At 44.8% G+C, this 27,631-nt stretch overlaps 1 protein-coding gene across 7 annotated transcripts in view; it reads left to right on the plus strand.

The window, feature by feature from the left end:
• The window catches only part of IDO2 (indoleamine 2,3-dioxygenase 2), a 43,570-nt gene extending 17,408 nt beyond the window's left edge, over window positions 1-26,162 (plus strand). For 5 of the 7 annotated variants that reach the window (XM_032618577.1, XM_032618578.1, XM_032618582.1 and 2 more), the window contains 9 exons: window positions 1,032-1,151; window positions 3,288-3,406; window positions 4,434-4,448; window positions 5,885-5,984; window positions 7,264-7,381; window positions 13,596-13,655; window positions 17,511-17,562; window positions 23,590-23,738; window positions 25,005-26,162. In XM_032618577.1, coding sequence (XP_032474468.1) covers window positions 1,032-1,151; window positions 3,288-3,406; window positions 4,434-4,448; window positions 5,885-5,984; window positions 7,264-7,381; window positions 13,596-13,655; window positions 17,511-17,562; window positions 23,590-23,738; window positions 25,005-25,360 — 1,089 coding nt within the window. In that variant the 3' untranslated portion in view covers window positions 25,361-26,162. The remainder of the gene's footprint in view (window positions 1-1,031; window positions 1,152-3,287; window positions 3,407-4,433; window positions 4,449-5,884; window positions 5,985-7,263; window positions 7,382-13,595; window positions 13,656-17,510; window positions 17,563-23,589; window positions 23,739-25,004) is intronic. The other 2 variants (XM_032618581.1, XM_032618580.1) reach the window with 2 other exon arrangements.
• The last annotated feature ends 1,469 nt before the right edge of the window (window positions 26,163-27,631 follow it).

The following is a 27,631-nucleotide window of genomic DNA, read 5'->3' on the forward strand; positions in this document are numbered from 1 at the left end:
TCTGGCACAGTGAGGACAGACTCAGAAAGGCTGCCCCCTAGGGGCCAGCGGAGGAAGGATTACCATCGGGGAGGCTGCGGCTCCGGCTGCCGGGCGCTGGGCGTGGGGAACCGCGGTCCCAGCCCACTTGTCACTCATCGTTTAAGAGCCCGGAGCTTAAAGAGATACACACATCCACCGCCGCCCCTTCTGGCGCTTCGGATCCTGGAGAGGGGCACATGGGAAGAACTAGATCAGACTGTGTCTAGAGCTGGGGAAGGGATAGGGGACGGAGGAAAGCCGAGGGGGAGGTACAGGGAAGCTGGAGCTCAGAGGCTGTTGACGTCAACCGAGACAGGCAGGGTTGGCCGGGGGAAAACTGAGAAACTGGTAATATTTGCTTAGGCAGGGCTGTCAGTAATAACTAACTTGTGTACAGGGTGTTGCTTTCAACGACATCACCTTTACACCTCTCTATGACGCATCTTGACAGGGAGGGAGCGGGCGTGGAGAGGTCACAGGGTCACGGGGAGTGTTCGGACAAGAACTGAACAACCTCTTATTCCCCGCTCAGCAACCTCCCTTAAGTGATTTGATGGGATTCCTAACTCCACTGGCCTCCGTGTACTCGTTTACCTACGAATTAAACAGAGTAAACAGAGACAGTAACGCCCACAGCAGCAGGGCTGTTATTAGGGTTAAATGGTACCCGTTACGCAGAGGTGCTTTGATAAGGCAGGATTGTAGAAGTTGCCCCGGGAGACTCCCGTTTAATAAATGATGTCAGTCTTGGGACTGAGTTATTCTAGAACACTCTAACCAAGCTGTCAGTGATGGTGACCAGTGTCCGGCACAACCATGGGGAAAATTTGGTGTAAGTATTTCGTGAACAATATCATCTGGGATACCTCCTCTACCGCAGTGTCCTAAGATCAGGGTAGAAAGGGGGGTGTGTGGATCCCCGTCACTGAAACATAACCCCTTCAAGCCACAGAACCCCTGCACCCTTCACACCCCTGCAGCTGGTAATCTCTGGAAATTCTCTTGAACAGATGCCCCTCTTGAACTGCCAGTTCCTCACGGGTTACCGGGAACAGCGGCTGGCACACCTGGTCCTAACCTTTATTACCATGGGATATGTCTGGCAGGATGGAGAGGCACAGCCCAAAGAGGTAGGGACAAAGGGACACCTGTCCTGTCATCTGGCAGGTCTGCTGCACCTGGAGGACGCTTTCTACAAAGGTCTGCTGCACCTGGCAAACGCTCTCTGTTTGCCTGGAAAATGGGTCCTTTCTTGTTCTTTCCTGTGGGTATGAGGTGAAGGAAGGACAAAGGGCCCATTTAAATGAAAACACCTTTTTCCCCTGGCCAGGAGGTTAATTTTCCTTAGAACTGGTAGGCCTCTCATTCGTTTTTGAATTTTTTTTTTTTCTGGCACCCACCCTCTTCCAAGAATTGTGAAAAGCTGCATTTGAAGGCAAGTTCTGAGGTGTCATGGAAAACTTAATGATTTCCATTTTACAGCAGTTTGTGCTCTTGTACACATCCGTAATCACAGTCAATGTTCACAATCCCATAAGGCAAGTACAGCAATGCTGTGCCCATTTTACAGATGGCTGAGGACTACAGGAGTTAAATTCCTTGCCCAAGGTCAGATAGCAAGTTCGTGGAAAATCCAGGGCCACAGCTCAGACCTTCTGATTTCACTAATGTAACCTTCTTTCCCCAGCGGGGGAGAGCACACATTGCCATTTATAACACCAATCTTCCTTTCTTGCATGTCGCTTGCTATCTACCAAATATTGGTCTGTGTCTCTTAATAGTTCATGTAAATCTCTTCTGAATCTTTTCATAACTTTTTACAGTTTCAGTCTGAAACTTGGAACGTGAAATCTTTGTTTCCCTGACTGCAGGATAAATTCCTATTAGTGTCATTTTTTTATAAATGGACATTCTCCAGAAATGAGGGTGTTACCCTTGTTCTAGTACTTCCTGCTTCTTGAGTCAGCAGCCCGTGCTTATCTTGTTTGCTTGGTTGATTCTACCTTTTCTCTCTCAAGTAAATACAGGAGACTCCCAGTGAGAAAAAGAAAGGAAAGTAAGAAAGGAGAGAAGAGGAAAGCATAGAGCTGCTTCAGACTCTTTAAAAAGAGTCATGTGTCTGATGTTGGAAAGTCTGAGATCTAGGCACATAGGACAAGACATCCAATGGGCTTCCCTCCTTCCATTCTCCAAACCACAATCCTCAATCAGGGAAAGGGGTGGGAGCCCCCTGTCACACCCCACCCCGCCTCGGGTCATCTCTTACCTTCTTCGTATCTCCTCCTTTCGCTTCCTCACTATGGAGACACCTCACTTCTGCGCTGCCCTACTCATCCACTGCCCCCCAAGGGAAGCTGGCCTTAGGTTTGAATCTGACAACTCTTTAAAGCTCTTTATTGTTTTCTACCTGAGAAACAGTTCTGTCCCAACTCTCTCTAAAGATCTAAGGGAAAACTAAGGCAGAAGCTGGACTTCTTTGAGTAGATTAAGGGGAAGGAAAATGGAAGTGGGAGACAAGAAGCGTAAGAATGTTCTTTTGGATCTAGACTAATTTAGCCTTGTTCGTGGTTGGAGTCTCCCACTGGTACCCGCATGGGTCCGGATAGTTTTTCTGGATTTGGGGGCATATAGGGTTCTTTAGAGTGTCCTAGGATAACTCAGGGGTTGAATGGGGACTGTCTTGAGGTGACTTACTCGAAGTTGTTATTGGATTTGATGAAGCGTTCTATCCTTCCCATCCCTCTCCCTGAGGAGAGGATACACACACACACACACACACACACACACACACACACACGCGCGCATACAAACACATACGCATATGTTCCTAAGACTATACACAAAAACACACATATCTAGATAGCTACACATCTGTCTGATCTATCTATTTATCTGGAGATATGTATATATATAGAGAGAGATTTTTTCCCACTGCTTATCAGCTCAGCCCCCATTTATGCTTAAACATTTGCTCAGGCCCTTCTCTGCACAATATTCAGAGATTATTTTATACTCTATGTGTGTGTGTGTGTTCCAGTTTTGTAATTTTCATATATATTTCAGACCGTACTCATAAACAATATATCCACTAGGTTGTTAACAGAATAAATATGAGAATGAGGTGTGTGTATATGGATCACTCATATAATTCCAGTTTTATCCCCGGCTCGTTGCTCTACCACAAGATTGCCAGAATAAAAGACAGATTGCTTCCTCTGCTGCATTCCTTCTAGAATGTGCTAATTGTCTGGATTTATATCTGCAAGGTTCTGCCGAGAACCCTTGCCCTTCCCTTGGTCGAGGTCTCCAGGAACTTGGGGCTCCCTCCTATCCTGCTTCACTCGGACGTGGTTCTGGCCAACTGGGCTACTAGGAACCCAGGAAGGTAAGAGCTGGAGAAGGCGCTTGGGATTTGCACAGATTAAAACCGGGTAAGGGAGAGTCTTGACTTTTCCTTCTCTCTGCAGGAAAAATCCAGGCTTTGTCAGCTATTTTGTGATTAGAGATGTTCATATTTATTACCCGATTTATGGTGCCAAAGAAGGGGTGAACTTGAACACAAGTTCAAAAATCACAGTTCCCAGGAGCTTCCTCTCAACCCACTCTGAAAACATTGGGGCAGGTAATTGCAAGTATATAAAAGGAGCAATTTCAATTGTCAGGATGGCCACAGGCTAAATGCTCTGGGGCTGATATGTAAATTGAGGTCTATCTGCCTCTTTGTTGCTCCGAGGACCGTAGGGGAGGAAAACCTTGCCCTTCTTCCCATTTAGGCTGCTTAGCTGGTCTAATAATCAAACTGACATCAGATAGGGGAACAGGAGAAAAACATTTAATTTTGTACGTATTAGATCCCCATAAAAAGATGAGACTCGAATATGCGACTAAAGCCGGAAGCTTGTATATCTTCTAGATGAGGCAGCAATGCATTTATGAAGAATTGACAAGACACAGGCTTTTGGGCTTGGGTTAGCTAACTAGGGAAGAAGTAACAAGGTTGTTTATATAGGCTTCTCAGCCCTGAATTCCTGTCTCTGGTGATAAGGCTGTCTCTCTCTACTTCCTGGTACAGAGAGGGGGCCTTCACATGGGAGATTTATTTCCTACTTTCAGGGGCACAAAGAGGTCCGAGTGTCCTTTCGGCACCTGCTGTTTCTCAAGTACCTTTAATTCAAAATAATCAATCCACCTAAGTGGCATATTTGGGGTGGTCTATTCTGCTCCCCTCAGGCCCACGGTCTAGTCACAACCCGTGACATCCAAACTGTGCACGACGTGTGTGTGTCTGCGCGTGCATTTGCACACAAGTATGCATGCCTGTGTCCACGTGACCCTAGAAGGCATATCAGGTTTGCAAACTGATTTGTTCTCTTCTTTTTCTTTCCTTTTGTCAATAACTGAAATTGGACTAGACCCCTGGAAATCAGGTAAGTTCTCAGAAATCCTTTACTCACTTTAGGATCCTTGCTAACTGTAAAAGCTTACAATAAAACCAACAAGCAAAAAAAGAGAAAGCATACCACATTGTATGTATAGTACATAAAACATATAAAAATGCATGAAAAAATAGTAGAAGGAAATGGACCCCAAATCAACAGCCCCAAAGTTAGCAGTAGTTGTCTCTGCTTTGTAGAGATTAAGGGATTAATTTTCTTTACTACATTTTCCAATTTGTACATAATGAAACAAGTAAAATGCAATGTAAGAAGAGGAAAAAAACAAACCAAAACCCCCCAAAACACCAAAACTTCACCAGTTCTCCAATTCTCTGTGATTTTTTGAAGTCTAATGATCTGAGGAAGATCTCTGGTCTCACTGTAACTTCTCTGAAAGGCCAAATTGCTGGCTGTGGCTGCTACAGCTACAGAATCCCTTTGAAATATTACATAGACTGGAGCTCGTGGGGCAAGTCTGGTCCAGATGTTCTTAGGCTCCTGTTTCCCCAGGGGGCACAGTTAACCTCTAAGTTGACACTGCCTCTCCGGTCACCAAACCTCAGCTCAATAAAGGGGCTCAGTATAAAAGCTGTAGCTCAGAAGATGGAGAGATGAAGCCTGAAGACCCCATTTCCCACACTAGCGTGACTCTGCGGAAACTACGGGGGTCCCTGACTGAGTTATCTTTTGTGTTTGGTTTTCATGTCTTCTCATGTTTTAGAGGCAGGAGTGACTTATGGAATGAAGTTTTATGTTTTGTAGACTGGATCCGCCTCTGGGCTATTTGAATCCGTGTGATAACAGATCATTGAAGAAAGATTCCTCTAACAGTCTTCAGCTTTCACTATTATAATAGAGAATTTGGGGGGGCGGGAAATGACTAATGAGAGAGAGCACTAGCCTGAGCTATGAAACTGCTCTGGACCAGGCCCAGTGACTAAGCAGCTGGATTGCAACTGGGGAAGCGATTTTGCTTCTTTGGGCCATAGTTTTCTGTCTGTAAGAAAGGAGCATGGAATTAGCTGTTGCCTGTGGTCACTGCAGCATTAAGACACTGTGCTCCTAACGGGAAGGGTGTGATGGGCCCCGGACTGGCCCTGTGAAGAATCAGCCCTACTTGTCCCCTCGTGCTTTAGCAGTTCTACAGCAGGGGCGGGGGTGGGGGGTGGGGGGGATGGTCTGGGACCATCCGGGCCATGCTAGCTTGGGAGTCCTCAGGTGAACTTGGGCTGGAGCAGATCTGTCTCTTTCCTACCTGAATGTTGCTGGAGGGAAGAGGCCCATCCTCGGGCTGCCCTGTGGAGAGGAGAGCATCAACTCTGGTTCCACCTTGGACTATAGCAGTTACCTGACTCGAGGCCACCGCTGGGCCGTGCGTACTCACTGTGTCCAGACCTTTCTAACCACGTGGTCATGTCCCTTCCAAGGAACTTGGACCCCATTGTCTTATTCCCAGGGGGAGAAAGCCTGCGTGGTTTTATACTGGTGACTGTTTTGGTGGAGAAAGCAGCTGTACCCGGGATTAAGGTATCTTCCCACTCACAGAACTTTTTTTTTTCTGCATGAAAAGTCAGTCTGAGCTTTGCTTCCCACCCAGGCCCTTTCCCTGCAGTGAATTCATCAATACAGGCCTCATCTTACTTGGTTAGTTGAGCAAAGAGATTTAAGTTCTGGACCACAGAGGTATCTACCTTTCCTCAACTACTGTAAAACATGCAGTTGACCGTTTGCCCATCAACAAACAAGCATTGTTCTAGGCAATGGGAGATCTGGGGGAATAAGACAGACATTGCTCTGGCTTCCACAGAGGCTCAGGATCCAGTGGAGGAGGGTGCCTTGATGTAGGGAGTAACATGAAAAAAAGTGCCGTGTTTCATGAAAAGACGTCTAAAACCTAATTCAGACTTGAAGGGTCGGGCAAAGCTTTCTGAGGGAAATGACAGGTCTGAAAGTTAACACCTGAGTCATGTAAAGGAATTAAGAGAGACAGAGAGATGCTGATGCCTGGAACTACCACGCAAGGGCTCTGAGTTAAAATGAACCATCCTTGAGATTACCTAGCCCTGGGGGTTGTAAACTTGAATTCCTTTAGAGGTCAGGCGGGTCCCAGAAAGGTCAGGTGTCTGCCAGAGAATCCATGCCCCCTGCCTGAAGATATTGAAGTTAGATTTCTGTCCTTCCTCACCACCTTCCCTGGTAAGCATATTTTGGGTGCCTACTGTACCTACTGTAGGGTGACCAGATTGGGCTACAATTGTTATAGCTCCCTCTTGCACTCTCAGAAGTGGTCACTTTACTTCTCATCCGTGTGTTTATTCCATGGAAAGATACAGAACAAAATACTGGTCTTCCAAATATAGCTCAGATAAGGTCGAGACTGCTAATGAAGGGGGGTCTGAGCTGAGGGCTCCACAATTCTGATTTTCTGTAAGACAGAGCTCAGGGGTGAGGCCGTCCTGAGTCAAGACGCAGGAGTCAAGACGCAGGAGTATTATGTGTAATAACTCAAGAAGCAGAAAGGAGGAAAATGACAGAGTGAGGCCCCTGAGAAGCACACGAAGTATCAGCCAGTGGAAAGATCCAGAAAGACCTAACCAGGTCCATCTGGGAGGTGACCAGGAAGATTCTCCTTTGAGAAGGACCTCATGGCCAAATGTAGTTTAGGAGCACTCCCTGGGGAGCCCTGTCACACAGTCCAGCAGGCAGAGGGCTGCCCTTCCTGGATTCCCCGATCTCTGAGGCTCACTGCATCTCAATGGGCCTTCGGTGAATGCTAATGCATTGTGAGACCGAATCTCATCCCCAGGCCCTTGTTCAGGCGGTGAATGCCGTCTTGCTGCCCAGCCCAGACTCCCTGCTCCAAGCCCTGCAGCAACTGAGGCTCTCCATTAAGGACATCACCAGAGCCTTGGGACAAATGCACGGTAAGGGGCTCCTGAAGGCTGAGGGATCGCTTGCGGGGGAGAAAGGGCCTGGAGGTTGGCAACGTCCATGAGATGGCACTGATGTGCTAGCTTTGTTTTAGGTAACTGCCGCTCATACTATTGGAAAATGATCTCTCAGTTGGCAGGGATATTCTCCTGGTATAGTCTTTCTATTTTCATGTGATTAGGCTAATTTCCTCTCTTCGGCCGTCATGTATTTCTTTGTGTGTTGAGGTCTTGCATGAAGCTTGGGAGGAGGGGAAGGGCACACAACATGGCTTGTACCTGCTTTATCCAGCAGTGACCTTGGTACCGGAGGACATGACTGACCTTGGCTTCTTCAGCCCTCCTCTGTGACCAGTGCAGGGCTGGGTTACCACAAGTGTGGCCACTTAAGGGGCCCACCCTTGCTGCAACTGGTTACATATTATTCTGGCAACTGCCTTCCTCTCCAATGTCTGGGTAGCTCTTCAACTTCCCCTAGCAGAAGAATCTCAAAAATTTAAGGGGGAAAATGGGCGTGATCTGTTTAACAAGGGAAAAGCATCTAAGTAACAGTTTCCCTAAGTCCTTCTTCACTGGAAAACAAAACAGATTCTGGAAAAAGAGAGTGTTTGTAGGAAACAGGGCAGGAGGGAGGGAGCCGGAGACCGGATGGTACTCAGCTTTATGACTTTTCATTCAAAGGATAGATTTATTTGTCACCCCAGACTGTCTGGGAAGTCCATCTGAAGTCACAGGGTTATGTATTCTTTCCATTCAAGGCCGCTGTTTTACACGTTTGACTCACATCTCCCCATTTCCCTGATTTTTAATTGTAAATTCCTCCCGATCACATCAGTAGGTCTCCTGCCAAACAAGCTCTCCCAGCTCAGTGAGATGGATTTTAGTTTTGCAAGATGCCCTGCGTTTATTACTCAGGATGTGAAGACCGCTAGCGGCGCGTTGCAGGGTCTTCAGATCGTAGGAATAAGCAGCAGTGAGTGGTTTGGAAGGTCACAGGAGGCCCTCCACCCTGTCCCGGGGCGTGTCCCAGTAAGGTGGCACAGCCCTGTCTGGCTCTCACATGCTTCCCTAGCACTCATTTTCAAAGTCATGTATTCAGCCCAGGCCAACCCTGATGCTTTCTTGATCATCCTCTACAGGAGGTCTGATGGCCTGGGCAGGCGAGGGGGTGATTTCCCTTGTGTCCCCCAAAGGCAAATTTTCCCACACAGACATCATGTATTTTATTTTATTTATTTATTTGCGGTACGCGGGCCTCTCACTGCTGTGGCCTCTCCCGTTGCGGAGCACGGGCTCCGGACACGCAGGCTCAGCGGCCATGGCTCACGGGCCCAGCCGCTCCGCGGCACGTGGGATCTTCCCGGAGCGGGGCACGAACCCGTGTCCCCTGCATCGGCAGGCAGACTGTCAACCACTGCGCCACCAGGGAAGCCCGACATCATGTATTTTAAAGGTTTCACTACTAGTCACTGCAGTGAAATAGATGAATGTATCAGCCTGCAGTTTTCAAAAATGGCCACAACACAACCATCCATCCTCAGGGCTCCTTCACAATGTGGCCCGGGTATTCCTCTCATCAAAGCCCGTGTCCTGGCTCGTGACGTAGGCGGGCTTGTGACATGCTCGCGATCAGTAGAACTCAGCGGAAGTGACACAGCGAGACTTCCCAGACAAGGCTAGAAAAAGTGTTGCAGCTGCCACCCTGTATACTGAGCCACCATGTAAAAATTCCATCTACTCTGTGGCCACCATGGCTGTGAATGAAGATGTCAAACCACACAGGGAGGCCAACTGTAGGCGCTCCAGTTAGCACCCAGCACAGGGGCGAATAAGCCCTCAGATGAGTCTAAGTTCCCACTTTCCAGGCATCCTCACTCTTCCATTTCCTCAGCGGAGGACTCAACCACTGAGAAGCAGAGACAGGCCATCTCTACTGCGTCTCGCCCTGATTCCTGCCCTGAGTCCACGAGTGTAATACAATGGTTATGCTGTGCCACCGAGTTTGGAGTGGTTTGTTATGCAGCCACAGTAACCAGAAAAGTAAAATTATAAAAATGATAACAGTCTTCCCTGGTGGCACAGTGGTTGAGAGTCCGCCTGCCGATGCAGGGGACACGGGTCCGTGCCCCGGTCTGGGAGGATCCCACATGCCGCGGAGCGGCTGGGCCCGTGAGCCATGGCCGCTGAGCTTGCGCGTCCGGAGCCCGTGCTCCGCAGCGGCAGAGGCCACAACGGTGAGAGGCCTGCGTACCGCAATTAAAAAAAAAAAAATGGTAATGAACAATAAAAACTGCAAGGTGTAAGGAATCACACGGATTTGTTAGTGATTGATTGTGGTTTATGGTTGTTGAATTTCTTCTGCCTGATACATAGAGCCCAGCTGCACTGCTGTCCTCCCCCAGATGGAGCTTACCCAACCATTCTTCTTTCGGAGCCAAACTTTAGCACGAATTGTGTACTCCCTTCCTGTATAAACCCTCCTTTCCAGGAATTTTCAAAGCCACGCCTAAAGATGTGGTTGTTCTACTATTTGAAACTGGTTTCTGTTTCCTTCTTGTTTTTTAACCTTCTCTTTCTTTTTCAGTCCTCACAGTGGTTGCCATGTTTTTTTCTATGCTTGATTTTGTTTTCACCTTGTAATGTTCATTGTCTTTGAAACGTCATCTGTAGGCAGCCTTTTGGGACTAGGAGAGAGAAATATTTGTATTTGGTTCTTCCTGGTTCTTTGGAACTCTAAAATTCTGGATCATCTTAAATCATGTTGAACAAGTAAGGACCCGACAACTGAACCTGGGCTGAAAATGTGCAAAAGGAAAGGTCACGACTTTTCAGGGACAGATTTTTTTTTTAATCCTCTTTGGCTTGGTGCCAAAGTTAGTTCTAATTCTATCTCCTGTGGCAAACGGGGGTACGGCGGGGCCCTGATTCACTCGGAGGTTGTGAGTATAGGCATTTGGGGCTCTGTGGATAATGTGAGGAGAGTCTGGTGTAAAATTCCTCACCAAAGCTGGGACCAGGGCTCCCGTCATACAGAGAAGCCACTAAACCAGAGCCCTGGCGAGCCCGGATGGGCAAGTGATTTCAGGGAAAGCTATCTCTGCTGGTCTTGTTTTCTACCTCCCTGGGTTTCTGCTTTCCCTTGAAATGTTTGCTCCGTGGTTCCTTGCTGTCTTTTGAGCTCTTTGATGGCCTTTAGGATGTTTTCACATTTACCCAGGTTTTTGTTGTTTTTGTCAGGGGAAGGATAGGTCCAAGTAAAACAACATTCCATTACAACAAAGGGAAGTCTCTTTCTGGAGTACTGTTGGCATCTCTTCCTTTCCCTGTGTTTCCACCATCACTTCCTCTGCACCTGGCTATCATATCTCCCGCCAGCACTCCTGCAGTGGCCTTCTCAATCCTTTCTCTCATCTGTCCTTTACCTAGTCGAATCCATGCTCTTCACAGAAGCCTGAATCAACTTTTAGGAGTGCAGATCGGTTGCATCACTTTGACTCTTAAAACCCTCCCATTGCCCTCCTGGCACAGTCCAATACGGTAACCTCCAGCCACACGCGGCCACTGAACACTTGCTATATATGGACGGTGTGATTGAGGAACTAAATTTTTTTTTTTTTTTTTTTTGGTACGCGGGCCTCTCACCGCTGTGGCCTCTCCCGTTGCGGAGCACAGGCTCCGGACGCACAGGCTCAGCGGCCATGGCTCACGGGCCCAGCCGCTCCGCGACATGTGGGATCCCCCCGGACCCGGGCACGAACCCGCGTCCCCTGCATCGGCAGACGGACCCTCAACCACTGCGCCACCAGGGAAGCTCTAAATTTTTAATTGTATTTAAATTTAGCTAATTGAAATTGATGTCGAAAAACTGAATCAGTGTCACATACTTTTCTGTTAGACGCAGCTTCTTTGTTAGAAAGATTACCTTTCACTTAACTGTTGAAAATTCAGCATCGAATTAAAATGCACTCTAAGTATAAAATAAATTTTAAATCTATAAGAATATACCCAGGATTTCAAATAAACCACATTAGTAATGTTTATATTGATTACATACCGAAATGATAGTATTTTCGATATTTGGAGTTAACTAAAATATAGTATTGATATTAATTTTTCCTTTTTTTTTACCTTTTGAAATATGGCTACTAGAAAATTTAAAACTACACGTGTCTATCACATTAGATTTCAACCGAAAGCAGTAGTTTATCCATTATTCTAAGGATAAGGCCAAAATCCTTAACCTATTCTGTAAAACCCAAGATGAACTGACCCCAGGCTATTTTAATTTTAGTTTATTTCACATCATCTTTCCCTTCACTTATTCTTTCTGACACTAGCTTTTAGCTCCTGAAAAGAACTTCTTCCACTTCAAGGCTTGTGTACGGACTATTCCTTCTGCTTCAGACATTCTTCCTAACTCACCCTTTGCCTACTTAACTCCTGTTTACACTCAGATTTAAGCCCTGGTCTCATCCAGGCATATATAGCTGCTTAAACCCTATCAGTAATGCTGCCAAACCCAGGAATGGGGCAAGGGATGGAGCAACAGGAGAAATAAACAAGACTCCCCAAGGAGAAGGGCTGAGGATTGGCAGAGCTTAGGTGTGAGCCGAGGCAGGAGGAGGGGTCAAGGGTATATACATACGTATGATTTCAAAGCTGGTTGAGAAAAGTCATGAGGCCTCTGGCAAAGATCTGTTATTTGGAAGACTGAATCAAGTTCTGCTTGGTTGGCAGATTGATTTTCAAAGTAAATAGGGAACACAGGGAAAGGAAACAATACTTGCTTTGAAACATGTCACATTTAAGGTGATGATGAGACATTAAGTGGAAATATGTGGCTTTAAAAGTGGGAATTACAGACTTCCCTGGTGGCGCAGCGGTTGAGAGTCCGCCTGCCGATGCAGGGGACGCGGGTTCGTGTCCCGGTCCAGGAAGATCCCACTATGCTGCGGAGCGGCTGGGCCCGTGAGCCATGGCCGCTGAGCCTGCGCGTCCGGAGTCTGTGCTCCGCAACGGGAGAGGCCACAGCGGTGAGAGGTGCGCGTACCGCAAAAAAAAAAAAAAAAAAAAAAAAAGAAAAGTGGGAATTACCCAAAAAAGATAGTTTGGTGGTCAGGTCCATCAGATGTATATTTCAGTTATGCACCTACAGTGCTTTGTTTTGGGTGTCAGTAATGGAGCATTGACTGCCTTACCTTTCTGGGTAGGATGACCATAATGGACATTAATGATGTCATATGAAAATACTGCAGTGATTCTGGGTCTGTAGCTTTAGTACTGACCCAAAGCAAGGATTTGCTGAGTTTTGTTTTGTTTAAAGGCCACTTCTCAGTATAAAACCTAAATCCCTACCCCTGAAAAGTTGAAAAAGCAAGTTTCCTTAGGTTTTCCAAGCAAAACAAAAATCATGCTTATGATAGAATGAGATGAGAGTGAACTAATCAAAAGCAGACATTGTATTTTTCTTGAGAGTCACTTAGATTTAAAAGACATCTAGCCCCATCCACTAAGTGCACCTGGGCTTGGCCATCGGGGCAGAAACTGCAGTCCATGGGGCCATTTTTCCACTCCTCTAGGAAGACACAGGGAAGGAAGGGGGGGAGACGTAACTCAGGTGTCTTCTGGGGTCTTCTATACTCCCTGGAGGATAATGGCACTGGCTTTCAGGAACTGCCCTTCTCAGCCCAAGTGTACACACATCAGATCCAGAAGCAAGAGTTTTTATGTGGCTCTTGTCCCTCACCAGCCCCACGTTAATAGATGTTCTCTACCTGGTTTAGGGAGAGAAATACCTTCCATCAGCCCCGGTAGGGATTCTGAGGCTTTTTCACACTGTCTATGGATACACCTGCTCCAGTCTTTTTGCTCCCTCTTGTGGCAGAATTTCTAGTACTCATCGTCGTGCATGCCTTCTTTTGATCCTGTAAAGCCAGGCCAGGAGCTGACATTCTTCCTTTGCTTCCCCTAGGGCAGTGCTAAACTCTCAAGTGTGTTTGCTTTCTCCCAATCCCACAGAGTCCCGCTGTACTTGCTCGCTACCTATCTGCAAAGGCTCACTCTTGCCACCCTCAGGAGTGTGCCAAGAAGGTCTCTCTTGGCCCTGTGCTCTGCTGCCCTGGGGAAGGGGTGATGTGGGTAAAGTGAAATATTCTTCTTACCCTCTTCAGTGCATCCACTCTTAGATTTTTTTTTTTTTTTGCTCCAGTGGTGTTCTGGAACCTTTCGCTGGACTCCTGGACTTCCACAAAGGCTGTCTTATCCACGGGTGACTGTCTAAAACAATGTTCTTTGGGAGAAAGACAGTCGAAAACTCTTATTCTGCCATGCTGATGATGTCACTCTTGCATCTCCCTGTTTTCTAATGAGTTAACTGTCTGTGTGTCTGGGATGGGGGTGGAAGGGCCTGTGCTCCTGCGTGCTCATCGCGTGTGTCCCTGATTTGTGAAATGCATGGCTTTCCTTATTTTTGGAAATGTCTTTTATCTTTTACTCATTGCCTTTAATAAGTTTTTGGGTACACTCTGGAGGGTGATCTTTGTTAGTTATGGATTGCAAGTGTTGTGGTTTGTCTCATTTTGCCTTGTGAAAGCAGAAGTTCTTCATTTAAATATAGCCAAAGTATTTATAGTTCCTTTTGTAACAGTTTATTTTCAGGAAGTGTGGCATAAGATATAATTTCATAATCAGAGGTCATAGATGTATTTTTCTACATTTTTTTCTGTAGTTGATGTTGTTTGTCTTTCACCTTTCACCCCTTAATACACATATAATTATTATCTCTATACAGTATGACATAGGAAATAAATTCAATTTCCCTTCTGTGAATAATCACTAACCTACAATATTAACACTGTCTTACATCAGATTTTCTTAAATGATTGGATCTCTTTCCAGGCTCCCTATTCCGTTGCATTGTCTGTTTGTCTTTCCCCACACAAAAACCATCTGTCTTAAATGAACCATAGCTTTATAGTATTTCTCATTTTCAGGTAGAGAAAATCCCCCTCACTTTTCTCTTCTCCAGGGGCGCGCGTCCTGTCTTTGACCCTTTGCTTTTCATATAAACTTAGAATCAGCTTGTCAAATCCCAATAAAAAAATTCTGTTAAGAATTTTGCTCAAATGGCATTAAATCTGTATATTAATTTGGATAAAAATTACCTGATTTTGATATTCTATCTGGTCCTTCTGTCCTCTGATCAGGGCAGATGGACAGGTGGAGACTAATGTAAAGACATTAACGTGCTCTCGGAATCATGTCTTCATATTGCTGGGTGTTCTTCTCTTCCCACATGGCCTGAAATTTATCCAGATAGAAAACTCTTCTTTAAAGAAATAAGAAGACTTGTCAACAGAAAAAAAGAAACCAAGAAAATGGAATGATACCACCGAAGTGCAGAAAGAAAATAACTTCCAATTTGGCATTACACACCTAGCCAAAATATCTTTCAAATTTGAAATTAAAACAAAGATATTTTCAGGCAAATAAAAACTCTGAAAACTTATTGCCAAAGGACCCACACTAAAATAAATAATCATTTGAGTTCTTCGGGCAAAAGTACAAAGATTCCAGATGTAAGCACAGAAATACAGGACAGAATGAAGAGCAAGAGATGGTAACTATGTGGTTAAATTCAAATGATTATTGAATTTATACAACAATAATAATGTAGGTTTAAAATGTACGTAGAAATAAAATAAATGATAACAATAGCACAAAAGGCAAAGGGGTTAAATAGGATAAAGTATTCTACAGACCTTGTATTGATTGGGAAGTGGTAAAAGTACTAAATTTCGTAGATCTATTGAATCAAAGATATCTGCTGTAATCTCAAGAATGACTACTAAAAGAATAGCATTAAGAGGGGGAAACTAATGATAATAAGGGGGGAAATAAAATAATTTAAAACATTATTTTCATGAAAGTCAAAAAAGAAGAAAAAAGGGAACAGAGAATAGGAGACAAAGACAAAATAAATAAAAGTGTATATATAACCCAAATATATCAGTAATTACATTAAATATTTGAATATACAATAAAAACAAAATAAACAAAACAAAACAAAAAACTCTTCTTTAGCTACATTTATTTTCCTGGATATTGATACTGAGTTTTCTTGTCCATTGACAAAGACACATTTTCTTAAATTACTTTGACTTATTTCAACATAAGAGATTTAGATATATTCTGCTTTATTCATAGTTACTTTATATTTTTGTTTCTAGCCACTATGGCATCTTTTGACTGAACTAATTCCTGTTTGTTCTTGGTTTATAGAATGAAATTGATATTTAGTGTGAACCTTGAATCTAGCACTTTGATAAACACTCTTATTAATTCTAATGATGATCTGTTGATTATCTAGGTTTTCTATGTAGAAATCATATTATTTGAGAATAACATTGTTTTGCTTTTTCATTTAAATACTCATAACTTTTTTCTTTCAATTTTTATTCTTATTCTTCAGGCGAGGGGATGCCTAACACAGTGTTGAATGGGCGTGCTGATACTTGGTTTTGTCCGACATTTTTAATATTTCAACGTTAAGTATAACATGCACTGGAGGCTTTCTGTGGATTCCTCTTATCAGTTTAAGGATGTTCCCTCTTATTCCTAATTAGCTAAAATTTTTTGTTTGTCTTAATCATGAGTGGATTTTTTTATATCTATTGAAAATTTTACATCAAACTTATCTCACATTTGGGAATTCCCTGGCAGTCCAGTGGTTAGGACTCTGCGCTTTCACTGCCGAGGGCCTGGATTCAGTTCCTGATCGGGGAACTAAGATTCTGCAAGCCATGTGGTACAGCCAAAAAAAAAAAAAAAAGAAAAAATTATCTCACATTTACTGAAGTAATCATTTGGATTTTCCTCCTTAAATATGATAAGTTGGGCAAAACATTAAATTATCTCCAGTCATTACTGCTTCAGCAAAAATTTGTACATAGTACTTAGCGTATTTGTGGGAACAGAGCACCAAATGGGAAAGGCCCAGAAATAGGGCCCAGAGAAAAGTCCAGCACATGGGATGGTGTCGCAAATGAGCAGGGAGGATGTGACAGCCCTCAGAGGCCCTGGGAAGCCCTGAGGCTGATGGGAGATGTGAGTTACCTGAGCCCAGGGGGCTTCAGAGAAGACAGAGATGGAAGACCAGAGATCAGGTGTGATGGTGGAAAAGGTAAATTGATGGTATAGAGATGCCATTACTTAGGTCTCATCAAAAAGATGTTTCTTTTTTTCTCCGAAACAAAGAGACATAGACAGGAATCTGGATGAGAGAAATATGTCAGCTCCCAGAGGGGCCCCATTGTGAGACGAAGAGAGAATAACGTTCAAAAGGGGATGAAAAGAAAGTCGGTGCAAATGTGAGGACGTGCTTCTTTACACACACAAGTTAATAAGCTAGTGGGATCAGTTATCCCCACGCATTGGCTTAGATTCAAAATGAGCAGCATAGGGACTTCCCTGTGGTTAAGATTAGGTGCTTCCAACGCAGAGGCCATGGGTTGGATCCCTGGTTGGGGAACTGAGGTCCCACATGTGGCGCCGTCAAAAGAAAACCCCCCCCAAAACGGAAACAACAACAACACACACACACACAGCGAGCTGCACGGACTAATGAGTGAGCCTGTGTCCAACCAAGTGTGGCAGAGCCTGAGCAGGGGATCCTCCACTCTCTGCCCTTTGTTGACTACACAGAAATGCACGCAGGGGTTCAGTGGTCCTCTCTTCTGAAAGCCTTGAAGAGAGCAGATTCTTTCTCTCTGCTTTTCTCCTTTCTGCTTCCCACATTCTTTCATTCCCTCTGTCTGTTTAAAATACTAATTTTTTAAAGATGGCCTTGACCTGTCTTTTTGGTGATTGTTGTTAAGTGCGGAAGAGGGACGTGACCACAAATAGAAAAAGGCAGCATTTGGAACCGTTTAACCCTCCCGTCAGCGCCAGCGAGGGGGGGCGACAGAAGGGAACATTCCTCCCCCTCCTGCCGCTGTGTCCCCTCCAGGTTTCTGTGCGGATCAGATAGAGGGGGTGTCCTGGGAGGGCAGCAGAGCCCGTGCATGTGGAACCAATTGCTTTTTTTTTGCCTGTAGTAAAGTTCACATTTTGATGGCTCCTCTAGATTATGTGGATCCAGACATATTTTACGCAGTCATCCGGATCTTCTTCTCTGGGTAAGTACAGTTCAACTCTTTTCCTGCGTGAGGCATCTGTAGCCTTTCCCAGATTTATGAGGGGAGAAACAGACAGACACTTCCCGGAGGAAGAAACACACCAAGTAACCCTTGCTAACAAAGGAATCACCTGGATCCATTCCCGGATAAAAGAAATGGGGTACCATTTGCATGACAAATGACACTGAAGGATTGGATATTTAAGTTTAGAGTAATTGTCCTGAGGCCATCACTTTCGATTCAATGTACTCACCTTAGAAAACCACTGGATGACAGAGGGGAACACAGCCCAGTGTGCCACCCACAAAGCTCGATTATGTGTATCTTTTCTCCTGCCTGTTATGCAGGCAGGTGGAGGCATAGGCAGTAGCTTAAAAGCTTCCTTCTAACATTCTTGGAATAGCTACAACAAAGACAGTTTTTCATATTTCTGGTGTTCTTCTTTGGTCACCTGGCCTGCAATTTCTCCAGATAGAGAACTCTACTCTTACATACATGTCTTATTTTAAATACATTTGTCATAACGTGACATGTTTTAATGAGATTGCTTTGCTATTCACATTAACTGAGAGAAACTAAGTTTTTGTTTTTGTTTTAATGGTGAAGAGTGAAAGGTGGAGGTGATGGATGGAAGAAGTGAAAATAGACATCATCTAGAGCACCATCTTGATAACTAGGACCTGCCTGAAACGCTGTTGGTAGGAAGAATACGAAGCTGTGTCTGGATGTAGCAAGAGTCATGCCGAATTCCAACATCAATAGGTGTACTGATTCATCCGTGGATTTAGTGGTATATTCCATGGGTGCACAAAGGGAGTGACCATGTGTATTAAGTATTTTCTCTCGATTGGGTAGGTCTGTAGTGTGAGACATTCTCAGGGGAGGCCAGCCTGGGTGGGGACCCCTCATTGTAGGGGTAGTGAGTGGAAGCAAAGTTTCTAGAGAATAACTTGAGAGTAACAGGTACCTGGTTTATGGGGAAAAGAGAAGGAAAGGGGAAGAGCAAAGGAATGGAATTGAGAGCATATCTCACAATTTACACCTTCCTATGTACCCTTCACTCCTGAAACCCCGACAAAGGGATTATTCATCCTGTAGAACTCTTTTTGCTCTCTGTATCTTTTGCATGTAGTCAGGGTCAATACAAAGATCTGATGGTAAAATAGAGATTCTAGCAACAAATATTAAGCAAAGCATGCAGCTAGGCTTTGGTAGGATTAGAGGGGAGAACAAAAGGGCCATTTTTCCAGAACGTTTTAAATAGACTGCGTTTTAGGAAGACCTAATTCTGGAAAATCTCCTTGTGCTTCAGTTTGCTCTCTGAGTTTGGGTTAGTTGACACTGTTCCATAACAAATTACCACAACTTAGCAAGGCTCATTTATTACCTCACATTCCTGTAGGTCACAAGTTTGGGTGAGCTTGGCTTGGTTCTCTGTTTAGGGTCTCAAAAGGCTGAAGTCAGGATCTGCTGGGCTTGAGCTCTTATCTAGAGAATCTGGGGGAGAATTCACTTCCAAACTCATTCAGGTCTTTGGTAGAATCAGCTCTTTGTGGGTTGGGAACTGAGGTCTCTCATTCTTTCCTGGCAGAATCTGCTGTCAGCTTCTAGAAGCCTCCAGTATCCTTTCCAAGTCAGCAATGATATTTCCAATCCTTCTGGTAATTCAGATCTCTCAGAGATCTCCTGTCATCAGCCAGAGAAAACTCCCTGCTTTTAAGGTCTTGTGTCATTAGATTAAGCTCCCCTAGATAATCCAGGATAACTGCCTATGTTAAGGTCCCTCATTAGTGACCTTAATTACACCTTCAAGGTCCCTTTTGCCTTGCCTTATGATATATCATATTGACAGGCATATTAATAGTTCTAGGAGTTAGAATGGGAATCTTGGGACAACATTTTTAGAATTCCATCTATCATAGTTAAATGGATACCAAAGGGTGACTTCATTTTCACTAAGATAAGTTCTGAGTCAGTGATGCATTTTATCTGTGATCTACATAAAGGCCTCTTTTCTATTTCTGATCCTCAAAATCATTTCCTACATAGCTAAACTAAGTGGCCAGTAGCCAATCCTAAATGTGTTGGTGGCCAGAAGCATCTGGATTGTTGAGAGTTCCCAGTAGGGTTGTCTTGAAAAGTCTAAATCTGCTCCTGTGTTCTTGATTTGTCTTATGCTTGACTCATTATTTTTGTTGACTTTTTAAAATAACATTTTTATTTAGGAGCATTAAGAAATTCCATCTGTAGATGAAACATAGTCCGTTTATTTCTCACTCATGTCAAATTTCTCAGGGAAGTTAGTCCCTATGGATAAAAGTCATCTCTTTTCCTTTCTTTTTTTTTTCTGTTTAAACTTCCCCTTTTCTGGGGTTTGCTAGAAATATGCTACAAGAAATGTTAAAAATAAACTTGCCTACAGAGATTTGTAAGGAAACTAATTCCTTTTCTTCACAAACAGCAGTTTGGGCCTGAGAATGCATGGGAGCAATCCTTGGGCTATTCAGAGAAACCCAATTTTTCTTCCTCATATTAATCTCATCATAGTTGGAGAATATGGGTTTTGAAAGTAGATGCCTTCCTTTTATTTTTTTGACTTTCATGCTCTTTTTTTCTCTATCATCTTCTTTTAAGCTGACCAGGTCCTTTCAACAAATATATTTGGATTTACATATTCTACGTAGATAATACCTAATTATAGAGTGCTATGTTTTCATTCACTCATTGACCAAATATTTAGCGAGGGCTGACAAAATGCCAGGCACAGTTCTAGGTGCTGGGGATGGAGCAGTAAAAAGAGCAACTTCATTTCTGTGGAGCTTACAGCTTAATCACGGGAGACAGATAATGAATAAATAAATATAACAAAGGCAATACCATACTCGATGTGTTACAACCAGAAGAGATACAGGAAACTTTAAAGTAGGATAACAGAGCATTATGGAGTGTTAGGGGTGGTAGCCGAAGTCCTTATTTGTTTATTGCGATCTGCGAATGCCACGTTTCTAAAGGATGCTTAAGCAGATATGTGAAGGAGGTGAGGAAGAGTAGCAAACCACCCAGGTACCTGCTCTGCCTGAAAGGAACAAGCATCATAATGACCCTGGGGTGGAAGCGCTTTTGGAGGAAGAGCTGCACCGAGCCCAGCAGCGCTCGCATGGAGTAAACGTGGGGAGAAGGAGAAATACAAGCGGTGGGGGGACCAGATCACGTAGAGGCTCGTTGGCTCCTTTTCTGAGTGGGGTGAGCACCACAGGCAAGTTTTGAGCAGAATGACACGAGCTGTGTGAAGTCGCAAATCGCCACGCTGTCTTCTGAGCGGGGAATAGAACGGACCGAGGAACGCACCTAAGAAACTCTGGACTACAGTCCAGGGTGGTGGCCTGGACTTAGGCAGGAGCAGAAGAGGCCTTGAGAAACAGGCAGTTCTGGATGTGGACTGAAGTTATCTGCTCTTGGATTGCACGTAGAATGGAAGAGAATGAGGTCCTTCAGAGAGGACTCGAGGTGTGTGGCCGGATCCATGGAAAGAATGGAGCTGCCATTTTCCTTTCTCTGAAGGTGGAGACATGGGAGGGGCAGGTCTGGCCAAAGGAAGGGGGAATCGAGAGGTCAGTTTGGGATGTGTCCCCTCCCATGGAGATGTCTAGTAGGCAGTTGAATACACGTATCTGGAATATAGGGCAGAGATCCAGGTCCAGGTGCACATTCGTCAGTAATCCTAATATAGTTGGCTTTGAAATCCAGGAGACTTAGGTGAGATCACTTGGGAAGTGAGAGTAGTGAGAAGCCCAAGGAATGAGTCCTGAGAGTGTCCAGCACTTAGAAGTGGTTGTGAAGGGAAGGAACGAGAGAAGGAGACCAAAGTGACTATATGAGACCATCAACAGGATTACAGAGAAAAAATCTGAACCAGTACAGCCATCGTGTTTGGTCCACTTACCACACAATAGTGGTCTGGTCTTCAATATTTCTGCCCCATAAAATGTTGCTTAGAAATTTTATTGGACCAGTGTCCTGAACTCTGCGGAGTCAGTAGACCTTTGTGGAATCCACTTGTTTCTTCCAGCAGCTTCAGGAAGTAGGTACAAGTCAGGAGAACTGAGACTCAGAAGGGTTTGTACAAAGTTACAAAAGGAGGGAGCAGAGGTTAAAATTCACTGTGAATAATATGATAAAACAGCTAATATTTATCAAATGCTTGATAGTTTTCAGGCACAGGTCCTATACAATAGGACCAGGTATTATTTTAATTAGTTCTCACAACCCAGTAAAGTAGATACTAATATTACTGGGATGAGGAAACTGACGCTCCAGGAAGTTAATTAACTCACCCAAGGCTCAGAGTTACTAAGTATCAAAGCTGAGATTCCATTCCGTATCTGCTTAAGATAGAGCGCTCTCTCCTAAGAGCTACAGCAGGCTGTGATCTTAGACTCAGAATCCTCCCTGGTTTCCTCCGACTTGTCGGACTTGTCGCCTGCCCTGCTGTGCATGTGTCATCTCTTTCCATAGTGATATTGCTACAACTGCAAAGGCCACTACGATATTCATCCAGTGAAACCACAGAACAGGCAACGCAAGACAGCCCCCAAAGAAAACAATAGCATTTCCTACCTCAGGAAAGTATTTGGAAAAGGTCATGGATGCGAGTTGAGCAGTCTGTCTGCGGCTTTTGTGTGTGCGAGATGTGTGTGTTTCCCTTCTCTCCAGCAGAATGACTTGTAGAATTACAGGAAGAAGGAGAGACATCAACATAAGCCTGTTATTTAAAACCGTTAACAACAGGGTTCCCGGCAATAAAAGGAAATGATTCTGTTCTTTAGTAAAAGTAGAAATTTACCCGTGGGTGGTCTTGGGAAGTGAAACTAGAAAATGACAAGTTTGGGGGTCAAGTTCTGGTTCCCTCTCTCTCTAACAACGTGGTCCTAGAGACTTAGTGCCTTGAGTCTTTATTTCTTTATCTGTAAAATGGATTTTAAAATGCCTGCCTTGATCTACTCCAAAGAGGACAAACGAGAAAATGGATGTGAATGTGATACGTAAACTGTAAAGCATCGTAAGGGCAGATGTGGTGTGTTCTTGGCGCTGCCGACTGTCTCATTGTGGAGTCACCCACATACACTCTGTGACGGTTCAAGACCCTATAAAAAGTCAGACAGCGATCTGAGTAAAGTGGCTTGGGTCCTCAGGAAGAGGGGGACTCAAGGACAAAAAGATGAAGACGTGGAATCAGGGCGACAGAAGAGGAGAGAAAAGAAGAGAAGAGAGGAGAGAGAAGGAAGGAAAAACCATTTAATCTGAGCCTTAATTCCGGTCCTTCCTCCTGTCCTTGACTGTAGATTCTGGTGATCTGCATGGCTGTATTGTGTTCTCTTTGCTGCTACCCTTATTATTAACACCTGCCATCAACAAACTATCTGATAAAGGCATTCCCATGAAGTTAGGTAGTATTTAGAACTGAAGTTTAATGTGAAAACTGTTATAGCTATAACTTTTAGGGAAGGGAAAAGATGTGTGTGTATATTTGTATGCATATTTGTGTGTCTGTGTCGGTGTTTGGGGTGTGTGTGTGTGTGTGTGTGGGTATGTGCATGCGCATGTATTTTCAAAACTCTACTTGTGGAGTTACGGGCATCAAGGTCATCAAGGTTGAGATTAGCAGAGGGAGTGAAGATTGTTCCAGATCCCCTATGTTAATGGTTCCTGTTGATCAGCACTGACGTCATCTTTATAATTGAATTTTTCCAAAAACATGTCATAGGACCAATGCCAATGATTTCTCTCTAAATATCTTTTACTTCTCTGGAACAGTCCTTTATATGAGCAAAGAGAAGGGCTGGCCTGTTAGGAAGTCGGGTCAAGATAATGCTTAAGTACACGTCCTACAAAGATATTCAGCCTCTTGCCCTAAAGTTGCCATTGAAATTGTGTTCACTTTCTCGCTCAATCTCTGTTTCCATATCAGAAAATATACTCTTAACTCCTAGCACCCACTTCTTCTCTCTGACTTTTACTCTTGCCTAGCTGGAAGGATAACCCAGCAATGCCTGCGGGGTTGTTGTATGAAGGCGTCTCCAAAGAGCCCCTGCATTACTCCGGCGCGAGCGCTGCCCAGAGCACAGTGTTGCATGCCTTTGATGAATTCTTGGGTGTTCGTCACAGCAAGGAAAGCGGTAAGTCGGACCTTTTTCTTTTTCTTGTTTTTTCCTTAACAGGGAGGAAGAACAGTGGTGTTTTTATCAACTGATATGTCCAAATAAGTAAATGAAACTCTCAGGAAGTCTATACTTCTCCAGATCAACCAGGAGACTGTGCACCTGCCCTCTGGGACTGTCAAGCCAATCAGTATCAGAGCTCAGCTGAATATTGGGTTTTATTTCCAAATCTTAAAACATTCCTATGTTTCCAGCTGTTCCCTGTAACTTTGTTTGGGTCCTTAGGCAGTAGCTGGCTTCTGTAGAGTGGGGGAGAGAGATGCAGATCCAGGGCTGTGATACTATGTCGCCAGGTCTGGATGCAGCTGGGGATGGGGATGGGCTCCTCCCGTGAAGCCCATTCCGTAAAAATGGTGCGGCCGCAAGCCAAGGCTACGTAGACCAGAAGAGGGGTTCTGCCATTTTACAAGCTTGAAATGGCTCTTTTCCTTACCTGCCGGCATCAAGCCTAATGTTCAACACCTGCAAAAGGGCACTTCCTGGTACAGAGTTTACAAGTTGGATTAAGAAAAAATAAATGACTAGAATTCTGTGTCATAGGGTCCAGTCTCATCCACAAAAGTCTGTTCTATAGAACCATGATCACTTTTCACGGAATTTTGGTTTGATGCGGTTAGTAGTTGACGTACCATGCCTAATATTAATCCCATAATGGGTTTCCTGTAAATGATCTCTCGCCTACCTGTATTTCCCATAAATATCTATTGATTTGATTTTTAAACAATTTGACTTCAAGAGGCTGTTACTAAAACAGTTGATCGTTCTTTATCTTCCTGTCCTCAGAAACTCTATTACTTTCCTCTTCCTTAGCACTCCGTCCACAACGAAGCACTCAGGAAACAAAATTCAGCAGAGTATTTAAGGGTCCATGCCTTACATTGGTAGATATACCTCATGTGTAACCAGCAAGATATGTTGCCCACATTTGGTAGATGATAAATATTTATACCTTGGCTGGTAGAGCTAGTTCCATCTTAGTTATTTGTGATGGGCTTGCTTCTTTTCCTGCCTCATCTCCAATCTACATTTGGAGGATCTGATGTCTGTATGCAAAAGAGCCGGCCGAGTTGATTAGACACCATTAGGATGAGCAGTTAGGGAGAGCGGCAGCATTGTTTGCTGTGTTGATGTCTGGGAAGGCAGACGGCTCTCTTACCTTCCCACGTGGAGCTACGGCATCGTTCTGCCTTGTTTCATGACATTGCTCTGCCTTGTTTCTTTCAGCTGATTTTCTGCACAGAATGAGGGATTACATGCCTCCTTCCCATAGGGCCTTCATAGAAGAAATTCACTCCGCTCCTTCCCTGAGGGACCACATCCTGTCCTCTGGAAACAGCCAGCTTCTGACAGCCTATAACCAGTGCGTGGAGGCCCTGGCAGCCCTGCGCAGCTACCACCTCGCCATGGTGACCAAGTACCTCATCACGGCCGCACCCAAAGCAAAGGGCAGGAAGACGAGCCATCTCCCGGGGCCACCTCAGGCCTTAGAAGAGAGGGGCACAGGCGGAACAGCAGTCGTGAGATTCCTGAAGAGTGTCAGGGATAAGACCATAGAGGCCATTCTCCACCAAAGTGGCTAAGAGACTGCCCTTCTCCCCAGCAATGCAAACCACACAGGTCTTTCCTTATCCTCCTTTCATTGGACAGCAGGTGGGCCTGGAGAATGAGGACGAGGGTTCTGTCTGGAATAATCTGACAGGGACCTCAGACCTGTTCATGTTCTCGCTGCACAGAGCACCATCTTCTCCTATGTTGAGAGAATTTTCATGGCCAGGAACTTGTCTTTCCCTCCCTGATCACTGGGTAATAGCAAACAGCTCTGGAGAGCCCCTCATTCAGAACCCCACGGAGGAGTGAGTGTACCCCTGTTCTAGAAAACCAACATAATTTCACAAATCAAAGAAAACTGCTTGTGGACAGATCACCTTGCTGATTTCTCAAAAAAAAAATTTTTTTTTTAAATTCCTGCATTTGTTGGTTCACTTACTGACTTATCCAGCCCATACTGAGTCCTGGCTTAGGGGTTACAGCAGGGATTTTACAGTCCTCTCTCCCCACGTGTGCAGAATTTGGGGGCAGAAGTTTGGAGATGCTCCAGTGGAGATGTGAAGGGAAGAGGCAGCTGATGATAAGACTCTGAAATCACCAGTGTGGAAACGAGAAGTTAATGATATGGGAACGGGTGGGGCTTAGCCACAAAGTTCAGAAATTTGTACTTTCTATTTTGGTTTCTTTCTTTCGTTTTAGAAGAATGATTCTTTCTCCTTACGCTGAAAGTTTGTATTTGTAAGATGAATGAACCCTTTGGAAGTAAATGAGTGAAATGGGAATACATGGGAAATCCACATGTGTCGTGTGCAAATAAATGTCACTTTTTATTGACTTGGTTTATATCTCAAGATCTCATTCCGCCTGGCAGTAGAAAACTAGAAAACGTTAATCTTAGGATGAATTCCATTAATTTAGGGTTGCCCTCACTGTGCACACACACGTCCCTGGGCTAGTTCTAAGTTCCGGAGGGCTGATCTATATCACAGCATCAGGGAGGGGCACCTGATCATCGGGCTGGTGGGCAAGTTAGCATCCGCTAAGCAGGCCCCCGCCCTACGTGGGTAGTGGTCTAATGGAGCCCGCAGCATGCCTCATCCTGTCTAAGCCAGAAAAGATGCTCAGCCCTCAAGGTCCTATCGCGCCACCTGGAGAAGCACTGACTTATTCCCACAGCCCCCAGGGATGTTGAGCGACTACCAGACCGGCTCAGAGCATCTGCCCAGAGGTGTAGGCACAATCTCCACTCTTCAGTGCGATGGGGGGTGGGGCAGGGGTTTCTGGACTCTCCTCAATGCCCAGGGCCCTTGGTGGGAAGTCACGAACCAGTATATTTCTTGGGGTGCCAGGAAGGCTCCTACTGCCCCCTGTCCTCCCAGGGCGTGGCCTTGCCAAAAAAGTGGGGAGGTGGACATGAAGGGGCCAAGAGCATGTGGTCTGAGTGGACCAAGGGAAACTCTGGGCCTGATGAGGTCCTCTCTGCCTACCGTTTAAGTCAGAGTTGCAGCTCAGAAGACCGAGACTCTCATCACTCAAAAAGCCTTTTCGGGCTTCCCTGGTGGCGCAGTGGTTGAGAGTCCGCCTGCCGATGCAGGGGACACGGGTTTGTGCCCCGGTCCGCAAGGATCCCACATGCCGCGGAGAGGCTGGGCCCGTGAGCCATGGCCGCTGAGCCTGCGCGTCTGGAGCCTGTGCTCCGCAACGGGAGAGGCCACAGCAGTGAGAGGCCCACGTACCGCAAAAAAAAAAAAAAAAAAAAAAAAAAGCATGCCAGTTCAGTCTAGGTTTTAAATCTAGGTTTGTATGAATAATAAAAAAAAAAATTCCCCTGAGGGTGACAGGATTAACAGAGATTCCTCTTCCCTGGTATCCTTTCAACAGATCCAAGTCCACACAAAGAGACCACAGGGCCTGGCTCTGAGCAGGTTTTCAGTAAATGTTGAATAATTAGAAAACCAGATAGATTAAAAGGGGCTGAAACGGTAGTGAACAAAGTGTAGTCTTTCAAAGCTTTCAGAATGTTTTGTTTGTTTGTTTGTTTGCTGTCTTTACGCAAGAATGAAATCAGTGCAAACCAAAGAGCTCCTTTGCCAAAGAACCAACTCCTAATTCACGTTCAAGCTTTGATTTCTAGGGCCAATGAGTTCCATGTGCAGCTTTACTCCAGATTTCTAGAGATAAAGGGAATCCGTATCAGTGGGAAAAATAACGAACGGTAGAAATGATTTGATCATGACCATGATGAGGTGAGGATGTTAACGCAAGTTCGAAGAAAAGGCAAAAGTGTAGGCTTAGAAACTCTT

This window comes from Phocoena sinus, chromosome 21 (genome assembly GCF_008692025.1).
Source record: "Phocoena sinus isolate mPhoSin1 chromosome 21, mPhoSin1.pri, whole genome shotgun sequence".
In the NCBI taxonomy this organism is placed as follows: domain Eukaryota; kingdom Metazoa; phylum Chordata; class Mammalia; order Artiodactyla; family Phocoenidae; genus Phocoena; species Phocoena sinus.